Source organism: Rhodamnia argentea, chromosome 1, assembly GCF_020921035.1.
Source record: "Rhodamnia argentea isolate NSW1041297 chromosome 1, ASM2092103v1, whole genome shotgun sequence".
Classification (NCBI taxonomy): domain Eukaryota; kingdom Viridiplantae; phylum Streptophyta; class Magnoliopsida; order Myrtales; family Myrtaceae; genus Rhodamnia; species Rhodamnia argentea.
The window spans coordinates 28,563,506-28,589,595 of NC_063150.1; the positions used below are offsets into that span (position 1 = coordinate 28,563,506).

Consider the following 26,090-nt stretch of genomic DNA (forward strand, 5'->3'; position numbering starts at 1 on the left):
AATGAAAATATTGCTCAGTGATTAATAATTTCAAGCAACATAAATAATTATATTAAAAAATATTTTAAAATATTGATTTTTTGAGAAATAAACTGAAGCTAACTTGACACTAGTGCAAATTATTCATCCCATGGAAATACATAAATGGTGATACCCGTTCAGAAACTTGGATAAGTATTGGACGGCTAAGCCCAGGGACGTCCATGCATTTTCCACAGTCAATAGCCGAGCGTGTCGGCAGGCGATTTCAACAAATTCCTACAAGCAATTCACCTCTCATTTTTTCCAGAACGTTTACTGCTTTAGTTTCTCAAACTAAATGCTGTCTAATAAGCTCTGACCTATCGACCAAAAAAGAAAAAAATGCAGGGCTGCAGATCTGGTAGCAACCAAGAATGAGCGACAGCACACGAATCTCATAGTAAGCAAGCCATACATCCAAAAAGAAGTATGACTCATATAGCTCTGGATCCAACTTGCACAGTGTCATGGCAAGTCGGAGAGTCCTCAGAAAAATTACAAATGCCCATTCTTCGTGCGATTTATCGAAGCAAGGAACGAATTGCAGCAACAGCATCACCTTTATGCTCTCGCAAGGTCCTTTCAGCCACCTTTCGGTCCAGCTGTTTCCAGTATTTAGCATACAATGTTGGAAATCTCAGGCCAGAGAATAAAGGTGTTCAAGTGCATGGCATTAGGTAACTGACCTCAAGTTCGTTAGCGATTATGTCAACATCAGCTGCATTGATCTTGACAGCAGCCAATTCTTTCTCCCTAGGGAACAATGTGCCACAAGCATATTGCATCAGAAATCAATGAGATAACGAAAAAAATAAAAAGTATATGCATTGAGTGATAACTGTAAATCAACAGCAGAGATGCACAAGTTACCACAAGCCAGAAAGTAGCTGAAACGGTTCCATCGAAATTGGATGATGAAGCATTGATGCATCTTTGCTATGGACAACATTTAACCCTAATGATTGTGACGAGTGCCAACCCTAATACTCATGGAAGATCTCACACACTGGCTCATGCCAACTAAGACTATCATGAGTCCTGACTAACATCATCTGCCATGGCTCAAATAGGGTAATGTAACTTGATCCAAAACATCTGATTGCGATGCCATGACAATTTCCATTCGTCAGAAGACATGTTCAACTTGAAATTGAGGTAAGCAATGAAACAGGAAGCTGAATTTTATTATAAATAGTACGTGAAGTATATGTGCACACAGGACTCCAATTACACACTCCACTGCATAGTGGACACTCAAAGCCACTTCAGCTCTATTTCTCTTCACGTAACTTGTCTCATGCAAGCCTTTGTGCCAAAATTGTTGATATACAGTGTTTATTCTAAAAACGCTTTGTTAGCTTATTGATAGTGTTTGCTCAACCAAAAACCAAAAGCAAACGACACTTTTGATATTGGTTCCATGACTAAATACACACATGAATGGCTAAACTATGTCTTTGCTTTTCATGAATGGCCAACATTTAGCGAAGATTAAAGCCCAAAGGCCAACTCCATAAGATCCTTCCTCACGGGGAGACTTCTTCAAGAAGCTAGCAAGTTGGTTGTTATTTTTAACACTTCTTCTAACCTAACTTGGTTATGTTATCACACCAAGCTACTCTCTGCAAGTCACCAACCTTGGAGAAAACAAAAACATTCGGCGAGCTTAGTTTTCTGCTTTGACAATTTCATCTCTATTTCTCCTTCAAACACTCTCTCTAGTAAAATGGCAGTAAAACTCAACATGTTTTGCCTGAATATTAAAACTGCATTTTTCCACTAGATGTGCCCAACCAAAGGAAGATATGAAGTAACTACCGACTTTGTCCAAGTCTCTCATATTCTTCTCGAGCCACCATCACTACTATTTTATGCTCACTCATAAGGTGACAAGGATATAGTAGATTATCTCCTACTAGACTACTACACCAGGAAAATGCTCCAGAACTCAAGTTAAACGTGTGCCATGATTCTTACATTGTTAGCATCACAGCATCTACCTAACTTTGAATTCCACTACTTTTTGGTAAGAAAAGGAAATTACCATACTCTGAGTTCCTTTCAGGTATAAGATTTGTTCCACAACTTGCAAGCGGGGTTTCATGAGATTCTACATGAACCTACTTGCAACACCAACTTGCTAGCTTACTGAAGAGATTTAACTTTTCACCATGTGAGAGAAATTTTTTTTATTTATAATTGGCCTTTAACCTCCTCTTGGAAATGGCCTTTCATGAATGCGGAGACCTCAATTATTCTCAAGAACTTATGTGACTATGCGGCCTCATACTATCCAAGTATTGCAGTCATGAAACGAGTATAAATAGGGTACTTACCACTTAGCTTTTTATCAAGCAAACACTAGCAAGAGCTTGCAAAATTTATCAAGCGTCAAGTTTCTAAAAGACCAGACAATGCGAACAACCTATCGAAGTAACTTCCACATAGCAAAGAAGCGGATTATATTTCAATAATACCTCATCCTCATGGCATTCCTATCAGCTTCTGCGGATGCAGCAATTGATGCCATCGCCTGCCACATTAAACAATCAGATCTTGCATTAAGATTTCGCAAAAGAACTACAGTATCCACTCAACCGAATCACTCCAAAGTTCTGCGAATTTATTAACTATGCTAACTTGCGCTCTTCAATTTCCAACAACAGGCACTCAAATTAATTTTAGGAAAAAAAGGATTAATATCGACAAAATTTGGAACAAGCTCAATTCTCATTACACATTTGGTGAAGCGATATAAAACATTTATCTCCAGTAGCCTTTCATATGAAATTCATCTGCAGAAAATAAGCTGAACTAGCGCTCGGACATAACTGACGCGCACCAATTCATCTCGCAACTTCACTAACGCACTTCTTCTTCAATTTTTTTTTTTTTTTTTTTTTTGTTGGGATGCGGAGCATAGGCAATGGAATCGCGAATGAGGTTTTCTGAGCAGAACGAGAGAGGAATGAGCAAAAGACCTCTTGAACGCGAGTAGAATCGAGCTGGCGATCTTCGACATGGTCGGTGAGCTTATCGAGTGCCTTGCTCTGCTGTTGCAGGTCCTTGGAGTCCACCATCCTCTCGATGGCCGCTTCGTCTCCTCCCTCCATCGGCGCGGTCTCTCTCTGTCTCGCTTCCGAGGCTAAGCTCACAGCAAGATGAAGACGACCGCAGAAGAATTTGGGAGATGATGAGCTCCAAAACCCTAACAAACACTCTGTTCCTGTACCTGTACGCGATTATGACCGAGGAGGGCCTCTTCGATGATTTAATCTTGTTGACTTAAATTAATCGAACTAAATAAAAAATTCACTTAAGGGAGTTAATTTTTAATTTTCTGTAGGAGTTAATTTGTTCGATAGAAAAAAAAATTAGAATAATGACATAAATAGTCTCTCAACTTTGACTCAGTATGCTCCGACAAAAAAAAAAAAAAAACTTTGACTCAGTATGCAATATGATCTTTGAACTTTTAGTTTGACCAATATAATGCCCGAACTTTAGCTCAATATATAATTTGGTTACTAAATTTTTAATTTGATCAATATGGTCCGGAATTTTTAAAATATGTTTAACTTAGTCTTTGAACTATATAAAGATATTCAATATAGTCCTTTTATTAATTCAAGTTCGGGGACGACATTTCATATAGTTCATGAACTAAGTTGAATATATTTCAAAAGTTCGGAGATCACATTAAATAAATTGAAAGTTCGGGGACCACATTGCACATAAGCAAAAAATTTTCGGGGCCATATTGATTAATTAAAAGTTTAGGGATCAATTGCATATTGTGTCAAAAATTTAAGGATCATTTGTTTCATTTTCTTAAAAAAATATTATTGATAATTTGAATTTTTCTAAATACGATAAAACCTACCAATAATGACCCCTTTTAACAATTTGCAAGATTTTGACCAAAAGAAGGGAAAAAAAAGGCATTGGGCACGATAATAATAGTGTTCTATTATCAATTTTTAATTTTCACCAAATCATTTCTTAATTTTATTTTCGACGCTTAAAATTCCACATTTAAATTTTCATTTTTACCAAACAAGGCACCTATTTTTTCTCGAATTTTATGGCTAAAAACCAGTTCTCAAACCAAACCGAACCTAACCAATCATAAAGTCTTATCCAAGACTTTTGCAACCAAAGGGATTATCGTGCATTTTCCTACTTCTTGAGTATTGAAATGTTCATATACCCGATTTCATATCTAGCCAGTTATATTTGTAAGCATAATGGAAAAAGAAAATCACATACAGTTCGAATGCGACTTGCGCATCCATACCGATATATTCACGCTTAACGATGAAATGTGGCGAGGGGAAGAAGTTTGAATTCAACTGGTCATATGATTCTAATTTGCACTTCTTTTCGAAGTCAACCAGACAACATACGAAGGATATGTATCTACATAGGCGGGTGTTGGTAGGGACCCACTTCATAGCCACGCAGGGAGCCACTCCTGGCCGTCGATGTAATCGATCGACATGAATGGCGTGGCTTCCTCGTCGGTGAGCTGATGCGACCATGGCGCTCGGTCGGTCGACTCGGCCCCCGGCCCATGGCAACGGTACTCCGCGTGGTACAAGTTCCTGCGGTTTCATCATCCGTTTGGAAACCCGTTATTCGCCTTGTTGGCAACATTACCGATGTGTAACGAATTATGATTTCGATTCGATGTGTTTCGAATTGAGGCAATGGTTGAGATCACTTACTTTGTGCTGCCATCGTAGCTCCAGTTGGTCCAACCGTGGGGGACTATGGTTTTGGAGAGGTACGTCTTCGCGAAGACGACCCTCGAGTAGGCGCCTTTGGCTCGCCCGAGGTAGACGTCGCCGATGCCGTACACCTTCCCTTTCACGAACACGAACCCGCTGTTCTCGTCCGCGCTTTCTCTGTTCTGGGCCGTGATGGATCCGTGGATCGACAACCTCTTGTCGTCTATGATGAATATATAGCAACTCTGCGTGTTCCCCCACGATCAGTCATTCGGATAAAAATCTCATTATCGCGGTCGAATTTGACGAGTTCGTGTGCAGAAGTTTGCTTACGTGGAAGACGGACCGGCCCCGGCCGAAGATGAAGTCGATCGAGCCTTGGATGTAGCAGTTGTCGTAGTAATGTCGGCCTTTGTAGTCGAACAGAGTGTTGTGGGTGCTGTAGAATGCGCAATGGTAGAAAGCCACCTTATCCGCCGCCACGAATGCCGCCACCGACTGGTTCTGCGATGTGTACGCCACTCCCGTCGGCGCATCGTTCTGCATTGTAAAAGAAGGATCGTGCATGACCGAGATCAGCAAACCGAACTCGTGCGTTCTCTCCTTAAACCTACGTCTCGGACTTCTCGAGCTAAAAAGAGATTGGCAAGAGCTAGTTGTGAAGAAATGGGATGCGAAATTATAGCAGGAGGTCTCGAGTTCGAACCTTGAAGCTAATGCCGAAGGCGACGAAGTTAGGGGCTTCAACTTTGAAAGTGGCGGATTCGACGTTATCGGCAGAGCTCTGCGACCATGAAATGATAGATCTTCCCTTACCATTCCCTCTCATGAATATGTAAGGCTTGTCCTTCGGTATGTGCACCTTTTCCCTACCAATTCGAATCAATTTCAAGAGATGAAAACGTTGCCGGTCCGATAATTGAATCGCAAAAACCGTTCATCTCGAAGCACTTTTTCGTTAAGCTCAAGCGAAAATTCGTGCCGGCACGCTCCATTTCGACAGACGTCACGCCTCGGCATAATCCTAATCCCATCTTATGCTAAAATCGTAACCGATAATTGCCCATTTTCCTAAGCTAGCTCGAATCTCCGAATTGCGTTACCTGTAGACTCCTTTCCTGACATGGATGATGACCCACATGGAGTTCCCTCTGGGGACCGAATCGACGGCGGCCTGAACGGACTTGAAGTCCCCATTGCCGTTTATGTCGACCTTTATCGTCCGGTTGGTGCCGATCTTCTGCGTCAGCAGCGGGGAGTCGATGACCGTGTCCGCGGACAAACCATGGACGGCAGGGAGCCCGATGGAGACGGCAAAAACGAAGGTGGCGGCGAGGGCGACGTTAACCGCCCTTATCGAGGGTGAGCGAGGGACCATAATACTCTTGAACGGCCCTTTTTTCGTCTAATTTCTTTCTTGGGAGGCTTTGCGTGGTTGGAAAAAGGATCTGAGAAGGTAAACTTTTAATGCGGAGGGCTCGTTTGTTGGGAAGGGCCCTCAGGTTTTTTGGGGAAATGATGGCGGGGGTTGTGGTTTTGGGCAGGTAAAGAGTTGGTTAATGAAGGAGAGGTTTCACTGTTTTGGAGGGAGCCCGGATGTTTTGTGTGTGGTTTAGATGTGATGCAGCCAAATTGCCATTGGGGAGATTGGGTTTGGAGGGGAAACAAGAAATTTCTATTTATAAGAGATCGAACTTTGTCGGGCGGAAGCGAAAATTGGCGGGAAATCGAATGTCGTAACCGATTTACGGTGGCAATTTTTTTTTTCGACATAGGGTCGATTCTAGTATAATATTCCGTGTGCAAGAAAAAAGACAATGAAACATTGATATGCGTCGGCAATAGAACGTTAGTATGTTTGAAAAAAAAAAAAAGATAGGAAAAATTTTAGCTCGATGTATGAGGAATATGAATATATGCTCTTTTTTGTCTTCTATTTTGAAAGATTTCATATTCAGTGTTCCCTTTTATTAGTCCGCGTTTACAATTAAGTAATTTCTCATCATTCAACATGTATAATTATTTAGTAAGGTTAATGCCACGAAAAATCTCAAACCGGTATAGTGATAAATTTATTTCAAATTAATTTTTTTGACAACTAAAAATCCTAAAGTGGTACACTTATGGCAAATTTATCTCAAACTAATTTTTTCCATCCAAAAATTCCAAAACCGGTAAATTTGTTGACAATTTTACCCTTTGTTACTTTCAGTTAAATTAATATAATACAATGAAAAATTCCAAACTAGTACATATGTGACAAACGGATGGTAAAAATCCCAATGTGGTATACTTCGTCAACTATCACATGTCATCCAACTTAGCAATTTGATGATAAAAATTAATGAAAACTAACGGAGGGCTAAATTTATCACAAGTGTACTAATTTGTGGTAAATTTGTCATAAATGTATCATATTGGGATTTTTTTTGTGATATTAGCCCTATTCAGTAATGCTCTCTTTAATTAAGTTTTTCTTTGTTAGTATAATTAAGCTTTTTGATCTATTGTGGTAAAAATTAATGGTTTCAAATTAATGGGGAGGAAAATGGAAGGGAATGGATCTTTATGATGATATGGCTCCAGCACAAAAACTCCATTCTACTTAATTTCTTACTACTTATTGATTAATCAACCTTAATTTGTATAGATTATAATCATTCTCGAATTAAGTTGCCACCTATTTTACTTGTAAAAAATAACGTCTAATTCTTTTTGTTTTTTAGATTAGCAAATATTTGTTTCAGATGATCAAATTTTCTAATGAATCGCCCTATTTAGTTGAAGCTACAACCTCTTCTACGAAATTGCCACCTTTTTTTTTTTTTTTTGGTTGGTCGAATACATGTCCAATAATAAAGTCACATGTGTCTGTTAAGTTGAAATTAAAAAAAAAAAAAATCAATTTCTCTTTCTTCCTCCTTTATCCTTCCTTGTCCTCCATCTTGGCCTGTTTTCTCTGCTCCTCCTCCATCATCCATGGCTGCGATCTGCTTCTCCAACTCCAACGAAGCAAAGAAGCTTTCGTTGTCAACCTTGTCCGTCCATGGACAAGATTTGGAGCTTGCCATCAAAACTCGGGGGCCATGAAAAATCCGCGGTTGCCAGATATGTGGATGAGGCGCCTCGCGAGCCATGGACAAGCGAAGAAAATCTATAATTTTTTTTAAAAAATTACAAAGATTATTAATGTCAAACACCGACCGTGTTACGTCGAATGACCAACGTCCACGAGCAGCGATTTTGAGTCTAAATTGGCCGGATAGACTCATTGATGAAGCCTGAAAAGGTGCATGACTGAATTAATATAAATGCAATATGTTTATGATTTTTTTTTATAAACTTTCCTAGCATGAAGTGGTTCGATTTATCATATGTCATCAATACCGCCGTACTCGAAGGGGTTCGATACGTCGGGCGGGACTCCATGGTTTTGTTCATCATGCAGCGAGTGTGATTCGCCTCGAACCATCGTCATTCGCTCCGACCGAGCAATGCGGAATCCTGTTCATTCACGCACTCTCTGGTTCAACCTTCTCTTTTGCGTGATCATATGTTGTCGGCTGTTTTTAAGACGTAGGGCGCATTGAACCAACAAGAACTCCCAAGTACCACCCATTGTATTAAAATTAGGGGGTTATGTAATTAATAATAAACTCAGGGTTAATTAAGAGAGACAAGTCATTAATTTCTGTTTATACATTTAGTTATCCCTTTGTTTTTCTACAGTTCAATTGCATATATCAGAGGAAGAGTTAATTAAGCTTGTTTGATATTCCAATTAAGAGCTGAAATTGAAAATTCGATGTTTAAATTTTCATCACTTGACTTTTTAGTTCTATATAACAAAACCCGAATTTGAATTCATAACCCTACGCATTTTTTTTTTTTTGGATAAGATCGCGTAGAAGAGAAAATTGTGTAATTTTAGTATATATCATTAATGAAGAGTACATCGAGTACTTACAAGATGATTATATAAGAATCAATTCTAATTAATTTGGTTCTAGGTATGTCTGTAATATTTATGGGGCTTTACATACCGTGCAATGCTATGACTCCTACTCTAAAATGATCAATTTTTTTGTGCTAAAATAATAAGAACAGTTGATTTGTGCTGCCAAAATGGTTAATCATCTAAAACAAACCGATGGAGGGAAATTGTTAGAAAATGCAACGAAAAAACTTGAACTTAATAGGTGGAAGGAAATCATATGTATAAAAAATACTGCTTGTTAATTTGTTAGAGAGAGTGTTTGGTAAAAGGCTTTGCATAAATAATAATGACTTTAGACACGGGGATTTTCACGAAATACAAATAGTATTTGGTAAATTGTAATTTTTTTTGTCAAAGCAAATTGTAATTGAAAAGCTCATTGAAAGCAATTTTGGTTTAAATGCCGTTTAGAAAAGACTAGATTCAAAAGTCCATTTCATGTGATCAATTCAAGATTTTTACGTTTTCATTTGCTTACAGTAAGAAAAAACAATGACCACAATTTCGGCAAAAGAACACCAGGAGTGTCAATATTTATGTACGACGCTCACTTTAGTGCCAATATTTTTTTTGGATCACTTAAGTATAAGTTTTTTTGAAAAACGATTATTTCAATGACAAGTCCGATGTGGCTTTCCGGAAATCGTATGTGGCGCATACGTGGCACGCCGAAAATCCCAATTAGCAATAAAAAAGTCAAAACTTAATAAAAATTTCCACCTAATAAGCTAAAAACCGGAAAAAATGAAAATAATTGCAAAAATACCTAAAAAATCAGAACTTCAGCATTTGTAATTGCAAAATTGGCTAAATAAAACAAAAAAAAAAAAAAAAAATCAAGATGAGCTGTAGCGGCGAGGGCTGGTCGACTAGGGGTTGGCGACCCCCGGCCACTAGCCGATGGGGCAAGGTCGCCCCACCAAGGGCTAGCAAGGGCCAGTAGCCCTCTCCCAAATCTAGGTGAAAGCCCGCGGTCCTCGCCCGGGCTCGGCCACGGGCCGCCAATGGCGGCCGACCCCAATTGGTGGAGGCCCACGGTCAGGCCTGGTCGAGGGTCGCGACCCTCGCCGAGATCCGGGCAAGGGTTGCCGGCCCTCGCCAACCCTTGGCGAGGCGACCCCTACCCTACCAACCAATGGTCGGGGATCACCGACCCCACCCGACTAGCCCTCACCCGTCGTTGGCCATTGCCGGCAATGGCAAGAGTCCACCCAAATTTTTTTTTTTTAGGTTACAAATATTTTTTAATTGAATTTATTTTTTAAAAATATTTTAGCTTATTTTGTAAAATGATATTACACGTGGCATCCACGTAGACTTTTTTAAAAAAAAATTGCACGTAGATGTCATGTGGACTGACTTTTTTTTTTTAAAAAAAAATCCACATAATATTAAAAAATTAATTAAAAATACCACGTGTAATGTTTGGCTGAAATTAGCATTTAAGCTATCGTTTTTGGCTGGAATTGGCACTTAGCTGATTGTTTTTATTCGATTTTGGCACTTAAGTGATCCAAAAAAAATATTAACACTAAATTGAGCGCCGTTGACAAATAAATGGCACTCCAGCTGTTTTTATGCCCCACAATTTCTATAATTTAAATGTTGAAAACAACAATCTCGACCACAAAAAAATATAGTTGAAAAGAAATCATTAACAAATGTATAAATGAAAAAAATGGCTAAAAAATTTACATTCAAGTGGACTCTCTCTCGATTAAAAGTATAATAAACATGGTCAAATATAGAAAGAAATAAACCCATGTAGGCTCCGTTTGTTTGACGGAAAATAAATGATTTGAGAAATATTTTCTTAGAAAGGATAACTCATATCACCTGAAATAATTAGCCAATGAAAAAAAAATACTATCGATAACAATTTATGTCTAAATATTTTCGTGAGCGACATGGGCGATCATTTTCTGTAAAAAGATTTCAAATCATTTATTTTTTTGCGAAACAAACCAGGATCGTAATTTTAGAGTTTGAAAATCTTTTTGAGATTCATTTGATGGAGTAGATAAAAGTACAGTTGCGGATAGCGTCCTCTTTAGATTAGATCGGTTAAGCCAGCTACGTTTCGTTGTGTTGTTATGCTTATCCCGAAAATTTTGGGAAAAGAAAAGCAGCAAATATCTACGGATTTTAATTTATCGAATCATAATAAAGGTATTCTCAATAAATTTCTAAAAGGATTAATATAATTTTAAACTTTAAATCACCTCGAGTAAATTTGATCGAATAAATCGAATTTTTTGCCCAAATCTTCGGGGTCCCCTAATTATCACGTTTTTCACGTTATTGAGAATAAACGAGTAATTCAAACAAATGCACAAAAAATATTCAAGGTCATCGACTGAAAATAAACTAAGCTCACGAGAAACTAATAACTTTAGAGGTTTTTTTTTTTTTTTCTTCTTCTTCTCTTTTTTTTTTTTGTTAAAGAAACAGATCATAATCAAATATATTTATAATATTTCAATATCAAATCATGATTTCATCTAGCAACTTAAACTTTTAAAACAGTCGGTAGTTATTCCACATAATCTCATATGTTGTTCCAGAGTTGTGAAGGCCCAAAGAACAAATACTCCCCCGCATAATTGCCTAGTCCGATCTCCTAGGCCCCTGATGGATTTGCTCTGTTTAGATGCCCCGACTATAGGCTCTCGCATTTAAGGTTTTGAAAAACAAAACAATATGTTTAACCAAAAAATTACATATTTTCAAAGTCCAACCCATACATGAGGGGGGCGTTAGGGTATTTGAAATATCAAATATCGCCTTCTTCTAATAGCTTGAATTTTAAAAGAGTAGTGAACTGGGTTGTGAAGGAGACCTAAAGAACAATCACTCTCCCACGTAATTGGCTAGTCCAATTGTTTAAGGTTTGGATAAATAAAACACCATGTTCAACATTTTTTTTAACATATTCTTAAAAGTCCAATCTATGCGTGAGGGGACCGTTAGAATGTTTAAATATTAAATCACTTTTTTTTATCTAACAACTTAAATTTTTATGACAATCGATGGTGATCCTACAAAATGTTAAATAAAGTATGTATCATGTAATGTATAATCCCTTTTTTAAGTCTTTATCAATAAAGGAGTCAAACCTTTCAGTGATCGTGAACCTAAAATTTTATGCGTCAAGGCAAGACAATTGAGAGTTACGCTTGCACGATAAGGAACGCGTAATGTCCTCACAAAAGGAATATAATCAGCCCAACATGTGGAGCCACAAATGAAAGTCGAGCACTTTTGGAGGAAAATGGAGAAAATCATCCGACAAAACATAGGAAATTTTCACACATGAAATAGACTGCAGCACCCTCGAGCCAAGCTTGAACAAATGCCATAAAGATCCTTAAGAGCTTAAAAATAGTATGACCATATCGTCAACGCAAAATACGAAGGAGGAGATCGCGGGGATCGTCTCGAAAGTTGAAAAAGACGGATCACGAGTCGCTGGAATCTAATTATGGCTTTCGAAAACCTTAGAACTTTTCCGTTTAAAACAAATACTTATGATGTTTATTTTCGTATGTAACTATTTATTCCTTCACTTGAGCGTTGTTCAATAAATAATAATATTCTTTTATCCGAGTTTCAAATTGGGAAAAAGATTTAAAAAAAAAAGAAATCCACAATGCCAAGAATTAACAATAAACTAAATTAAACAAATAATAAAGTACAAAAGATAAACATTAGAAAATATTCAAAACACACCCAACCTCTTGATAATTAAAATTAGATTCCTAATCTGATCCGTTTCAGCAATTCCTCCTCCAGTTATATCTCCTCTCTCTCTCTCTCTCCAAATCTCTCTTTCAGATCGGAGTTATACAGTCACTCGACATTTGGGTGAAACCCAAGAACCATCAAAATCATGTCGAGGAACAAGCGGCGCAGAACCACGCCCTCCGCTGCTTCTTCTTCTTCTTCTTGCTCCGCCGCCGCCGCCGCCGCCGAGCCCGATGGGACAGCCTCGGAGATCGAAGCCCTTCCAGCGCTTTGATGTCATCTCAGACGACTCGGACCACTTCTATCGCGACTCGAGCCTGCCCATCCCGGCCACGACCCAGAAGAAGATCATGAAGGAGTGGAAGCTCCTGGAGCAGCACCTGCCGCAGTCCATCACCGTGCGGGCCTACGAGAAGAGGGTCGGCCTCCTCCGGGCCGCCATCGCCGGCGCCTCCGACACGCCCTACCACGACGGCCTCTACTTCTTCGACATATCCTTCACGCCCCATTACCCAACGCAGCCACCCCAGGTCCACTACCGGTCGTTCGGGTACCGGATCAACCCGAACCTCTACGTGAACGGCAATGTCTGCTTGAGCTTGCTTAATACGTGGCCTGGTAACTTCTGTTGCATTTTACAAAGCTTGTGTTTCTGATTACTTACGTAGGTACATTTACATATGATTTCTGAATCGTAGCTATCTAATATTTCATAATTTTTATTTCTCTAAGGATTGGTTTCATATATATTAATTAGCTTATGTTCCTCGCCCGTGCGCCCTTGCCAAATCTAGACGAGGGCGCGTGGCCCTTGCCTAGACCTAGCCTGTCCGTTGGCAAGCTTCAAGCCCTTGCCTAGACCTAGCCTGTCCGTAGGCAAGCTTCAAAATATAATTAAAAATTATCACGTCAATGCCGGTCATTGGCCGGAAGGAAGGACCGGCATGTTTGAGATTGAATTGACATAATTATAATAGATTTATAATTTTTTTTTGGTAATTTTTTCTCTTACTAATAGGAAAAAATTCATTTGCTAAAATTAAGAATTGCGTCTTTGTTAGGCAAAAGAAAGAGTGAAACATGGAATCCGAAGGAGTCGACGGTCTTGCAGGTGCTGCTCTCGATACAGGCCCTCGTGCTGAACGAGCGACCCTACTACAACGAACCGGGTTTCGGGTCCTTCAAGCCCGGATCCTCCGGCGAGAAGAAGTCCTTTGCCTACAACGAGGAGGCCTTCGTCCTCTCGTGCAATTCCATGCTGCACCTGATCAAGACGCCTCCGAGAGGGTTCGAGGCCCTCGTCGCGTGGCACTTCCGTGACAGGGCCTGCCCCATACTGCAGGCCTGCGAGGCCTACGCCCACGGGAGGGTCCGGGTGGGGTACTTCCGGGATGGCACGCCGCAGCAGGCGCCGTCGTCTAGGGTGGCGGTGCCGAAGAAGTTCAAGGAGTCCATCGAGAGCTTGTATCCGCGGCTATACAAAGCATTCAGCAAGGAAGGGGCTTCGCTGGCCGGTTTGAGCGAAGAGTTGAGTTTGGACGAGGCGACGGCGCCGGTCAAGGGGACGAAGGGTTTAGTGGTCAATGTCGTCTCGACGGTTAAAAAGTTTTTTGGATTGAAATAGGATAAGAAAATTGACAATTTGCAGAGTTATTTGCCAGGCACATTAAATTAAATGATGCCACGGACAATTTTAATCTATAGCGCAAGAGATCGAATGTGCAGAATCACTTGCGAGATTATCGTATTTCGTCCAAAGAATTGAATCTTTGTGTCAAATTTTGTTTTTTTTTTTGTCTTCCGTTTCTTTGCTTTTGTTTGCATGCGAGTCTAAAATGTCAATTTCAGCGGAAGACCGGGTTAAAACTTGGAAGTAATTTCTGATTTTTTCCGATTCCAATTGAATTGAAGGTTCGTGGCAGACACTTGAGATTGAATGTTAGAATCCCATTCTCATTAGTGACTCTTGCTGGAACCGAGTCCATGCGCATAACGTGATCGCAGTTAAATTTGAATTTACCCTGCTTCGTAACTACTTTTTATCCGTCGCGCAATATATCTATGTTTATAATTATAATATGGAAGATGGACGTGATCTATTGATTTTTAATATTGATTGGTTATCGTACTTCTTATTTGGCACCGATTTGTTTGATAATCGAATAAGTCTTAGTGAGCGGTTGTAGGTTCCATACAAGTTCCACTTGAAACTTACCCATCTATACGAGCCTCTTATTATTTGGAACTTGAAACCTATCTTGCATAACTTAAAACTTAAAACCTCCAGAGTTGGTTCTAGTTCCATCCAGGTTTCACATGTATTCTTAGTTGAATAATTGCGGTGAATAATTACGTGTAATGACCACCACCTATTGTTAAAATCTCATTACCACAACTCATATTTAGATATACAAAAAAATATGAAACATACAAAGTAAAAGTCTGAATGATAAAGTAATTTGGAATTACATACTCATTAATTGACACCATGAAATATCGTAAGATAACGCGAAGACATAAATTAAGAAAAAATATAAAAAACTTTCTCCAATTCCAGTTCCGATTTCAAGGGTTTCACTTGCCTGGAACCTAGATGTCAAAATCGATTCTTTAATTTTTGGAACCTGAAATTGATCGATTTCAATCGGTCCGATTCTCCAAATTTCAAATTTTATTCTGGAACTATGCCCACTCTTCCGAGCGAGGGATTGGATTGCATAAAAGGAGGAAAAAAAGGAGGACTAAGCGCTGAATAGGGAAAATGAGGTACTAATTATAAAATTGTTCTGATCTTAAACATCGGACGCATCAAAATTGACAGGGGCATTTTCGAAAATATAGCGTCTTCCTCGCGAAGGGAGAGACGTTTGCGCTCCGAGAAAATGTTCGTCAATCCTCTTCGTCTTCGTCAGTAAAACCTCGCACTCGCCCGCTCATCGGGAGGGTTTTTGCAGACTTCGAAGTGTACGAAATCTGGCTTGACTCCGCGATCCTTCCCATGGCTCTCAATTCCAAGTCTTTAGCGTTTCCTTTCCTCTTGGCGCTGAGTCTGCTCGCGACTCGGTCCGAGTCAGCTCCGCAAGCCTTCAGGCGAGATCCTGGTCATCCGCAGTGGCACCACGGCGCCTTCCAGGACGTCCGAGACAGCGTTCGGTCCGACGTTCGCCAGATGCTTCACTCTCGGGCCGAGGTTCTAGATCAACTGATCTCCCCACCCCCACCCCCCCCAAACTCTCTCTCTCTCTCTCTTTTCATCAGCTTCTCTGCTGAATACTCTCAGCTTCTCCGGTGAATTAATTTGGTATTGCATTAGCGATTGCGTATACAGATGAATGGGACGAAGTAGCGAGGATATGAGTGAGAAGGAGGGGGCACTCTTTTGCTGGGAAGGCGTATCAGTGATCTTAGAAATAAGCTTAAGACGGCAATTGTGCGTTTGGGATCATCAAATCAAAGAATTAGGGGTGTTCGTAGTGAAGTACTGCAAAATTGTCATTTGGCAAGATTGTGAGGTGTATTTTTTTAACCAATAAGCGAACTGGCTGATTGTACATTGCTGCTTGTCATAAAGACATGGAATCGGTACTGAGTCTGATTAGAATAGGTTAGGGGGAAGACAGGCCTCCTTTATGTGACTAGTTTCAAGTTCACTGGCTCAAGATTATCTTAGACGTTTTATACAAACGGCATTAGCTAAGGATCCTGGGACTAGTATGAAATTAGAGAGCAAATTTTCCCGTCACTGTATTGCTTAATAATATGAGCAATCAGTGATAATATATTTGATGTAAGGTAGTAGCGTCACCATTGATCTTGTCTAGTTTATGCTTCTACGGAGATTTTATATGTTGCTTGGAAACAGTTTTGGGTGCCGTTTGATTTTGGGTGGATTTCGATGCAGGTGCCTTTTCAGGTCCCATTAGAAGTGAATGTTGTCCTTATAGGCTTTGACGGTGACGGAGGATATAGGTACAAAATGGATGCTCACAAGTTTGAAGAGTTCCTGAGAGTTAGCTTTACATCACACAGGCCTTTGTGTTTGGAGACAGGAGAGCCTATTGACATCGAGCATCACATCGTGTATAATGCATATCATGTAATAATTTCTTTCTAGATTTTGTTCATGTCTTTCTGCTCAAAGAGTTCTCCCCTATCTTCAACTTTTATTTGCATTTTCTATTTTCAGTCAGTATGATTTTGCTCAATAACAAATATTTCAAGTAGATGTGTTATTCTCTCTGTGTTGGTGTCTTCTAGAATTGGTCATGAACTGTTGGGTTTACTATATATATATATATATGCTCGGTGATTCGGTATCTATCCTTGTCCTTATATGTAATTTGGCAGTAAACATAAACTCATCTTCCATAATTGATGTATTACTTAATAGGCTGCACAACCTGAACTCATTGCACTTGAGAAGGCCATGAAAGAGGCCATGGTTACTTCTGGAACTGCAAGGGAGGTAGGTCCTACAAAGCTTGTGTTGATTGCTGTGATTGACTGTTTTTACAGTTTGAATGTATCGATGCTTCTAAATGATTGTTTTTCCTGAAAATTCAGAGCGATTTTGGGAGAGAGGTACCTTTGTTTGAGGTGGAAGCAACGGCTGTGGAACCTGTATTTCAGAGGTTATATTCCTACATATTCGATATGGAGGACGGTGGACTTTCTGCTTCAGAGATGGATAGACCTGTGCCCAATGCAATATTCGTTGTTAACTTTGATAAAGTATAGTCTCAAATTCAGTCTTGATTGCTTTAATATAGTGATGGTGTATTGTATTTTCTTCCCGACTTTCTTTTCCCCTTTGTTGTAATTTAAGTTGTTGATGGACGGCCAGAAAAGTTTAATGGGAAACTGTGACTTCTAGGACATTTTTTTTTCCTTCAAGGAGTTTCTATTTGGTTGTCCGGCTGGATTTTAGAATTTTCTCCTGTTGGCTTGTGACCTTCACAGCCTTTATCTTTATAGGCTTACTTTTGGTTTTTACAGGTCAGAATGGATCCCAGGAATAAGGAAATTGATCTTGACACTTTGATGTATGGGAGAATCAGCCAATTGACCGACGAAGACATGAAGAAACAGGAAGGAGATTACATTTACCGCTACCGCTATAATGGAGGAGGGGCATCTCAAGTTTGGCTTGGATCTGGCAGGTACCAGTCGAGCAGTTACTCATGTTAAAAACACATGATGGGATGGTTGTTTGCTTTTTCTATTTGTGTGTTTCACTTTTTCTTCAAGTGATTGGTATGGCATGGAGAGTTCCACATAGCAGTTCTCTGACTTAAGCTTTTTTAAGAAATTGTCTGTCAACACAAAAAATGAGAAGTCTAGGTGCTTAAAAAGCGAGAATGGTCTGACCAGGTTTAGTCTGTCAAATATGTGTTGCACTCCAGATTTGTCGTGATTGACCTCTCAGCTGGTCCTTGCACATATGGAAAGATTGAAACAGAGGAGGGAAGCGTGAGCTCCAGAACTCTACCACGTTTACAAAACATTATGTTCCCCAACAGTTTCAGTGCTGCGAATGACCGTGCTTCCCATGATGTGTTTGATGGACAACTTGCAAGTCTTATAGCAACAACAGTCGAGCATGTTATAGCTCCAGACATAAGGTACATGAGACCTAATTTGTTTTGCAGGTTCCCAAGTTTTTATTTGCACAATATGGACATACCCAGAATTAGATTTAGCTGTGTCCTAGACTTGTACTTTTGAATGCCTAGAATCATTTCTAAGGGTTTACTGTTTGTCTTATGCAATTCCACTTTTAGTGGTGATCTCTATATGTTTTGTTTATCCAGGTTTGAAACTGTTGATCTCACAACAAGGTTGCTGATACCAATCATCGTTCTTCAGAATCATAATCGGTTTAATATTATTGAAAAAGGTCACAATTACAGCATAGACATTGCGGAAATCGAGGCCGAGGTAAGTGGCCTTTTCTTGTTCTTCTCTCTGGGCTAAATTAAGCTATCTCTGATGAATCAATTGTATGTTGATCCTGTGGTACTGTATGTCTTGACTTATGCCCTTGGTGTTATAGTCTAATTCACGGTACAAGATGACTCCATTATTCACAAGAAGCAAAACTAAAAATTTAAAAAAAATGTCCTGGAAGCTCACTATGCATCATGGTTATTCAGAATTCAGATAATGCTTATGCTTGTTTTTAGCTATCTTAGAGCAATTGTATGTATATGCAAGTTTTTGCTCCCTTGTTTGAATCTGTGGAGGGGTACAAGTTTTAATTGCCCTCTGGAATTTGGCAACCCAGGCTTTTAGGAGGAAGAAAGGTTTTGCATAAACACATACAATCTGGTAACACGTTCACCTAAAAGAATAATTTTGAACTTTGGCTCAATGAATTAGGCGTTTGTCAACTAAAAGAAATTCCAGTAGTGTAGCTCCAAATTGGTGGCACTTTGTTAAGATTGTGTAATAATAGAGGAATGATGGAGCCTGTTGGATCCATTTCTTGGTGATAAGGTTGGTCTTTCTTTCAAAATATGGGACATTTGGTTTCAGTAAACTTAGTAGCTATGCTCAAGAATTCGTTTTGGCATGTTTGATCAATTGAAGGAAACGATAAACAATAGAACCTTATTTATGAGGCCATAGCAATGTTCTCTTGTTTGTTAACCATGTGCCTGGCCGATTCTGTGAAAGTTATTGCAGATTGGTTGGCTTCAATCATCTGAATCAATTTGTCCAAATAAGATTTACTTGAATTATTGCACTCTATTTTACTATGCATATTTGCTGGAGTTGGAAATTTTCTTATGTTATTCTTCTGCTGCTTCTAGGTTAAGAAGATGGTTCATGATGGCCAAGAAGTAGTTATTGTTGGAGGTTCACATGCTTTACATCGCCATGAGAAGCTTGCCATTGCTGTCTCTAAAGCAATGCGAGGGCATTCATTGCAAGAGACCAAAAAGGATGGACGTTTTCATGTTCATACTAAGACTTATCTTGATGGGGCTATTCTCAAAGAAGTGAGCCTCTCTCTCTCTCTGTGGTCAATACCTAATAACTACTCATGCCTATTTTTTATTTTTTTCTGCTGGGTGGGGTTTGAAAAAGTGCAACAATTTAGAATAATTCAATAGTCAGAGATTGTAGATTGCTTGGCCTGTACTTACCCTCTTTTGAAGAGCTCCTTCTTCATATCTACACATGTTTTCACCCCCTTGATTCTTTAATCACTCACGTACTATGAAAAAGGCAAAAGGCGAAAACAATGTGCCCAAGACCATGTCTTGTGATGTGGCTAGCGGAGGCTTTAATGTCATATGGATTTTGCCTTAGAGCTAATCATTATGTGAGCCAATGGATTTACTCGGAGATAATATCTGCAGGAAATGGAACGGTCCACTGATGTGCTTGCTGCTGGTTTACTGGAAGTTGCAGATCCATCTCTTTCAAATAAATTTTTCCTCCGCCAGGTTAGTATGAACTCACTATACGATTCAATTGTCTCCTGGGTGTTACAAAATCAATGCCTAGCATTCTGCACATTTCCAGTTTCTCAGAGCACTCAACATCCATTTGGTGATTTTGCTTTTTATTATCTAGTGCTGTAATGTTTCTCAGGTTTTCTTTGTTTAGGACTGGATGGGTGAATCGGATGATTCAAGTGATTCCATACTCAAGCATAAACCTCTTTGGGCCACTTATAACACCAAGATTGGAAAGGACAAGAAAAAGGGGGTGAAAAAGAAGAAGGGGGATTTGCACCGAACATATGGGACCAGAGTGATTCCTGTGTGAGAATGCTACTTTGTTGGAATTCTGTCACATAGTTCTGTTGCTATATTATAATGCCGTATTCCTAGATCTCGTCTACTTCTTCCTCTATAAACTTTATTATTGTCATGAATGATACTATTGCATTGTGCTCAATCCTACATCAAAGTGGCTGAAACTTCTTCGCTGTTCTCATATTGGAGGGAACTTGCATAATTATCTTTTTGGTAAAGATGTATGTTTGTACATACTCTTCCGTAGATTACTAGTTGTTTGGTTTGGAATTGCACTTAGCATTTATAAGGTGCTGTTCTGGGAAAGGTGGCTTTCTGGGTGTCATATTAACTATAGTCAAATCCTGAAATCAACCAAAAGTAAGAACCTTCATCGCTTGACTTCTCTGGGGTCTTCTGATGGATAAATATGTCTTTTGCGTATTTACTGTATAAAAAAAAAGTACCTTCCACTAATCTTGTGTTGAAGCCTAAATTATGAGTCCCTTCTGCATTTTCCGTAAGACTTGAACCTTTTTGGGTGACAATATATTATTTATAGAAACTGTTGAGCTATTTTAGATTGGTGAATGAAGCTTCTTGATGTCGAATTAGTTCCAATTTCAGGTTGGCATGTGCTTACCTTGAAATTAAGCATGTCAAAATGTCTTTGATGACTTATTAATAACCCATTGTTGGATCTCTGAAGATGTTCGATGTTTATGTGAGATAGATTCTTGTTGGTTTGTACATACTGGCTTAGAGACAGAGCTCTAGTCTGTTAGAGCAAAAATTTACTTCTGCAATGTAATCCTATATGTACACACATTAGGTCATACATTATGTACTTTTTCTCCCTCTATCTTTATAACCATACAATGTATTATACTCGATGACGAAGTGAATGACTTTTGTAAATTTTTATAAACCATACAATTGTTACCTTCCTTGATGATTGTCTCTCCTCTCCCGCATTTGAGCAAAGAAGATTAAGTAGATTGATATTAAAGTTCAATTTTATTTCTTTTCCCCAGCTTTGTGCTGTCACTAGCTGATGTGGATGCAAATCTTATGATGGAAGATGAGAGTCTTGTGTGGACAAGCCATGATGTTGTGATAGTACTTCAGCATCCCAATGAAAAGATACCACTGAGGTAAGGAGGCATGTCATTTGCAGGGTTGAAGTTTCAAAGCATTGTTTTTACTGCGTCCTTCAGTATCAAGACATGGAGTCCTAGCAGTAAGGGTTTCTAGAGATGGCTTTGGTTGGGTCTTTATGCCCATCATGTGCCTACTTTACCATTTGTATCTCCATTATAGGTATCTCTAGCGTGTTTGCTGTCTCCTTCCATAGGTGAGAACATAGTGAAACTCTTAATTTCTTTGTAATTTTGAGTACTAGTTTTCTTTTGCAAGCATTAATGAACAATCTAACTATATTAAGACCCCTTATTTTATAGAGTTAATACCATGAAAAACCCCAAACTTGTATACATGTGCCACATTTACCTTAAATTAATTTTTGTGTCACAAAAACCCCCAAAGTGGTACCCTCGTGTCACATGTACCTTCTGTTAGCTTCCATCAAACTTTTGTTAAATTGTTGAGCTTGAATGACATGTGGCAATTACTTGGATGACGTGGAAAGTCCATGTGGAAATTCATATCTCTCTCACTTTTTTTTATTTTATTCTGATTTTTTTTTTACTCGAAATGCTCCAGCCTTAATACTCAGCTTTGTCTTATTCTTTGTTTTTGCTTTAATTAGCCTCGTTTGAAAATGATTAGGGCTTATTCTCTCTCCCTTGGGGGACTCTGGTTCATCTTTGTCTTTGTGACTCGTTCCAGCATACTCTTTTGTGTCTGGTAATCTTCTCATCTTTGATTTTTTTCCCGGGTTTGTTTGTAGAACTTGTTCGGCTTGGTCCGAATGATCCCAACTGGTTGTTTCTTCGACTCCATCTTCTTTGTGCACTTGTCTTCATCTTCATGACTCGTTCGAGCACACTTATCTTCATCAAGCACACTCTTTTACTTTTGGTAAGCTTCTCTTCTTTGCTTTTTTGTTGAACTTGTTTGGCTTGTTTCAGAAGATCCCAAGCAGTTGTCTGCGAGCGTTCCTTTTTTGTCTCATTTGTTGAACTTGAAAAATCCCAAGCAGCTTGTTTGTCTAATACACCTCTATTTTTCATGGAATTTTCAAATGAGAGCTAATTGAAAAGGCAAGTTAATTCTTAGTTGGGAAAGGCTGTGAATGAAAGGTAAAGAGAGTGCCATGTGTGAACATGGAAATTAAACAGAGGATAGAAAGTGTGCACTGATGAGTGCACTTGAGTGGGTGAATGCAAGGGCTGAGTGAATGCAAGCAAGATAACAGATAGAGAAAGAGATTGGTTTGGACAGGAATAATGAGAAGAAGAAGACGAAGCTGAGTATTAAAGCTGGAGTGCTCTGGGTGAAAAATAGGAAAGAACAAAAAAATTTGTTGTTAAAAGGGGATGCTAAAATAAAGAATAAAGTAAAATAATAAAAAAAGAGACTTGAATTGCTTAGTGGACTTGTCACCTCACCTGAGTTATTGCCATGTGTCATTCCTGCTCAGCAACTTAACATTAAAATTTGACAAAAGCTAATAGAGGGTAAATGTAGCATAGGTTTTTTAGTTTGGAATTTTTTGTGACACAAAAATTAGTTTGGAGTAAATGTGGCACAGGTTTAGTAGTTTGTGGTTTTTGTAGTATTAACCCTATTTTATAAACTAGAAGTTTCCTCCTACAAGAGTTAATATCTGATTTGTTCTGCTATTTGAAAAATGGAGCATCATCACATTGTTTGAAAAGCTGTAGTATGTCATCTTTCTTATTTCCTGTACATCTTGAGTTTCTTTTCTAAACCAAAGTTTCATGGAAAGGAATTCAAAGGGCGGGTTTGAACCGTTATTCACCTGCGGTAGCATGGAAACGTTTTTTGCATTCAATAACCAAATTCCATTTGTTTTATCCACTTATATGTTCACGTTTTTTATTTGCATCTGGTGAGTATACTGGTAAAGACATTATTCAAGCAATACAGTTGTTTCCTAAATTAGTTAGCTGATATGTTGATAGTGATGTTTCCAAGTCAATGTCTTATATAGAGCACCTGCATCTGCTTTTCTGATGGACAATGTGATTGTCCTTGAGCAGTATACCTCTTGCAAGAGAACTTATGGCATCTCATTGAGTATATGTACCATTTTGACTACCTGAAAGGTTATATGTCCTCCATACAGTTATGTTTCAGAAATAGAGAGAAGGCATGCTCTTCCTTATCAGGTTCAGCGCCATATATTAGCAGGGCTTGCATCTGCTGTTGGTGGGCTTACAGCACCTTATGAGAAGGCTTCTCATGTACATGAAAGAGCAGTTGTTAATTGGCTCTGGGCGACTGGTTGCCATCCATTTGGCCCATTCTCTAATACTTCCAAAATCAGTCAAATGCTGAAAGATGTTGCATTGGTGAGGCCTCTTCCTATAAAATCATAATAAAGTAAATCTCACTGTTATCCATTGCCTGATGATTGATGCTGGAAACAGCTCGAAATATCCTGGCCTAGCATATCTATTTGTTTCTTGACCTTAATTGGTCGAAGACGCAGGTTGGCTTAGTGACTGAGTGTCACTAAGAGTCTGTTCAATTTTTTTGACAGAGGAATACAGTATATTCAAATTTGGATGCTGCGCTTCGCAAAATTCGGGATACATCAGAGGTGATTTAATCTATTTTAATCTTCTTATTGAGTTACTGTTGTCGATGCTTATCAAGGGCTAGTTTTGTACAGGTTGTACAAGGTTTTGCATCAGACTATTTGAAAACCCCGCTTGGTGAACCAGTCAAGGGGAAAAAGAACAAATCAAGCACGGAGCTGTGGCTGGAGAAGTTCTACAAAAAGACAACTAACTTGCCAGAGCCTTTCCCTCATGAATTAGTCGAAAGATTGGAGAAGTACTTGGATGTAAGTGGCTATCTTCTTAAAATAGTTTTGCTTCAACACAATGTTATGAAGATATTAAAATGCCCTGACTTCACTTGATCGACAGAGCCTTGAAGAACAGCTTGTAGATCTATCCTCGTTGTTGTATGATCACCGGTTACAAGATGCACACGTAAACAGTTCGCAAATTCTGCAAAGCACTATGTTCACATTACAGTAAGTTAATATTCCTTGTGAATCAAGATAGTTGATCTGCTGTTCCATCTAAAAGACTGAACAGCAGCTGCTTGTTTTTTCATTTCTAAATCCTATGCCTATATTACGTGCAGATATGTGGACCGGGTTTTGGCTGACGAGCGTGAGAAAATGAGATGCTGCAACATTGAGTACAAATATCCCATGCAGTCTTCGCAAACTTATATATATGGTGGCATTCTTGTTGCTGGATTTATTGTCTATTTTGCAGTCATATTTTTCTCTAATCCTGTGCGCTGATTCAAGACCGGGTTCAAAGAAGAATTGCATCCAGTCTCTCAGGGCTTCTGTCATCTCAATTGGGATGAAGCGCCTATTGCCAAAACATTAGTTTGGAGCTGCAGCGTTTTTACTGATGTAACTTACCTAAAAAGCTCTCTTCGTTCACATTTTTCTGTTCTGCTTTTAGATTAGATTGCCACACAAAACACAGAATACATCTTTTTTGTTCCCTGATATGGGACGGTGGTAGATTAACATAATGTGGTGGAAGACGAGAGCATCTTGTCCTTTTGTTGTATTTGGCTAAAAGGATTTGGTTTTTGTTGTATTTGGCTGATGCCATGTTGGAACTAGGATAAACAATTGTCTTAGGACTATCTTTTCATCTTCGGTCCATTGTAGACAATCACTTCGAATAGACCTTGTTTATCTCAGTTTGGTCGTCTTCTCTCGTTTCTACGCATCATGTATCTGTTGAGCCTCCTTGATGTGACTTTTAGTGTAACTGAAGAACATTCAAGTTTTATGCTCATATTGAGAAACCTCTGTAGATAAGATAAAACTGATGGATCTTGTAGGGGGTTTTGTTCCTCTGTTGGTGGATGGAAAAGGTTTTGGTGAAGATGCGGTGGAATTGCTAGTCTAGGCTTAGCACGCACGCGATTGTCATGAAATCAAGCTGTGGATCTACATTAGTAGGCTTAGATGGACGAATTTGATATGTCATTTGGAACAATTACGTGCGAAAGACCCGCTTCTCTTCTCCATTATTGAGAAGAAGCGACATTAATCTAAGTCGTGATGGGGGATGCTATCTGCTCTCGACCGGCCAAAGTCGGCATTGAAAGAACTGGAGACCTGGCATGTTTCGCCAAGTCTAAGGAGAAATCGGTAGGAAGAATTCAAGTCAAGTCTCATATATGTTGATCCATGCATGATCAGGCAGCATGTATTTGCATCTATTTTGGTAACAAAGAAGAGGAAGAAAAATTGTGAGTGAGTTCTTTTGAGAGCATCTCATTCCGATCTTCTTCTTTTTGTCCTAATAATGGAAAGCATCTCATTCCCATCACAAAGATGGCTACGTGTTAGAACTTTGGTCCATCAAGAGATTAAATCCAAAACGCCCCGTCAGGTTTTCATTGCCCAAAGACAATGACAGGTCGCATCACATTTGGAAACGAATTTGTTGGATCGTAGCCAGAGTGGGGCTCCCTGCCCACGCCACTGCTTGCATCACAAATTCAGCAGACTATTTATGGGGAAAATGACACCATTGGTCCCCAAACTTATCTCAATGTGCAATGTGGTTCCTAAACTTTTTTTAGTTTGTTCAATATGACAAATGAACTTTAGCCCGATGTGTAGTGCGATTCTTGAACTTTTGGTATCGTCCTTTATGT

General features: G+C 39.2%; 4 protein-coding genes across 4 annotated transcripts; 2 read left to right on the forward strand and 2 right to left on the reverse strand.

Moving 5' to 3' along the window:
• Window positions 1–416: 416 nt before the first annotated feature.
• Window positions 417–3,268, reverse strand: LOC115747723 (huntingtin-interacting protein K). Its single transcript, XM_030683989.2, has 4 exons — window positions 3,003–3,268; window positions 2,499–2,554; window positions 708–774; window positions 417–623 (listed from the first exon to the last, which is right to left on the reverse strand). Exons 1-4 carry the CDS (start codon window positions 3,132–3,134, stop codon window positions 543–545), a joined length of 336 nt encoding a protein of 111 aa, XP_030539849.1. The 5' UTR covers window positions 3,135–3,268; the 3' UTR covers window positions 417–542.
• A 1,134-nt stretch (window positions 3,269–4,402) lies between these two features.
• On the reverse strand, window positions 4,403–6,152 carry LOC115747748 (probable pectinesterase 67). Its single transcript, XM_030684010.2, has 5 exons — window positions 5,855–6,152; window positions 5,458–5,620; window positions 5,085–5,291; window positions 4,749–4,996; window positions 4,403–4,625 (listed from the first exon to the last, which is right to left on the reverse strand). The coding sequence occupies exons 1-5, from the start codon at window positions 6,127–6,129 to the stop codon at window positions 4,472–4,474; spliced, it is 1,047 nt and encodes a 348-aa protein (XP_030539870.2). The 5' UTR covers window positions 6,130–6,152; the 3' UTR covers window positions 4,403–4,471.
• A 6,573-nt stretch (window positions 6,153–12,725) lies between these two features.
• LOC115747746 (putative ubiquitin-conjugating enzyme E2 38) lies at window positions 12,726–14,176 on the forward strand. Its single transcript, XM_030684009.2, has 2 exons — window positions 12,726–13,110; window positions 13,554–14,176. Exons 1-2 carry the CDS (start codon window positions 12,726–12,728, stop codon window positions 14,114–14,116), a joined length of 948 nt encoding a protein of 315 aa, XP_030539869.2. The 3' UTR covers window positions 14,117–14,176.
• Window positions 14,177–15,297: 1,121 nt separating this feature from the next.
• On the forward strand, window positions 15,298–25,220 carry LOC115747721. The gene is made up of 16 exons (XM_030683985.2): window positions 15,298–15,682; window positions 16,394–16,588; window positions 16,883–16,957; window positions 17,056–17,223; window positions 17,488–17,651; window positions 17,895–18,113; window positions 18,303–18,429; window positions 19,305–19,493; window positions 19,857–19,943; window positions 20,107–20,264; window positions 21,272–21,391; window positions 23,509–23,734; window positions 23,926–23,985; window positions 24,058–24,231; window positions 24,317–24,426; window positions 24,540–25,220. The coding sequence occupies exons 1-16, from the start codon at window positions 15,491–15,493 to the stop codon at window positions 24,703–24,705; spliced, it is 2,430 nt and encodes an 809-aa protein (XP_030539845.2). The 5' UTR covers window positions 15,298–15,490; the 3' UTR covers window positions 24,706–25,220.
• The last annotated feature ends 870 nt before the right edge of the window (window positions 25,221–26,090 follow it).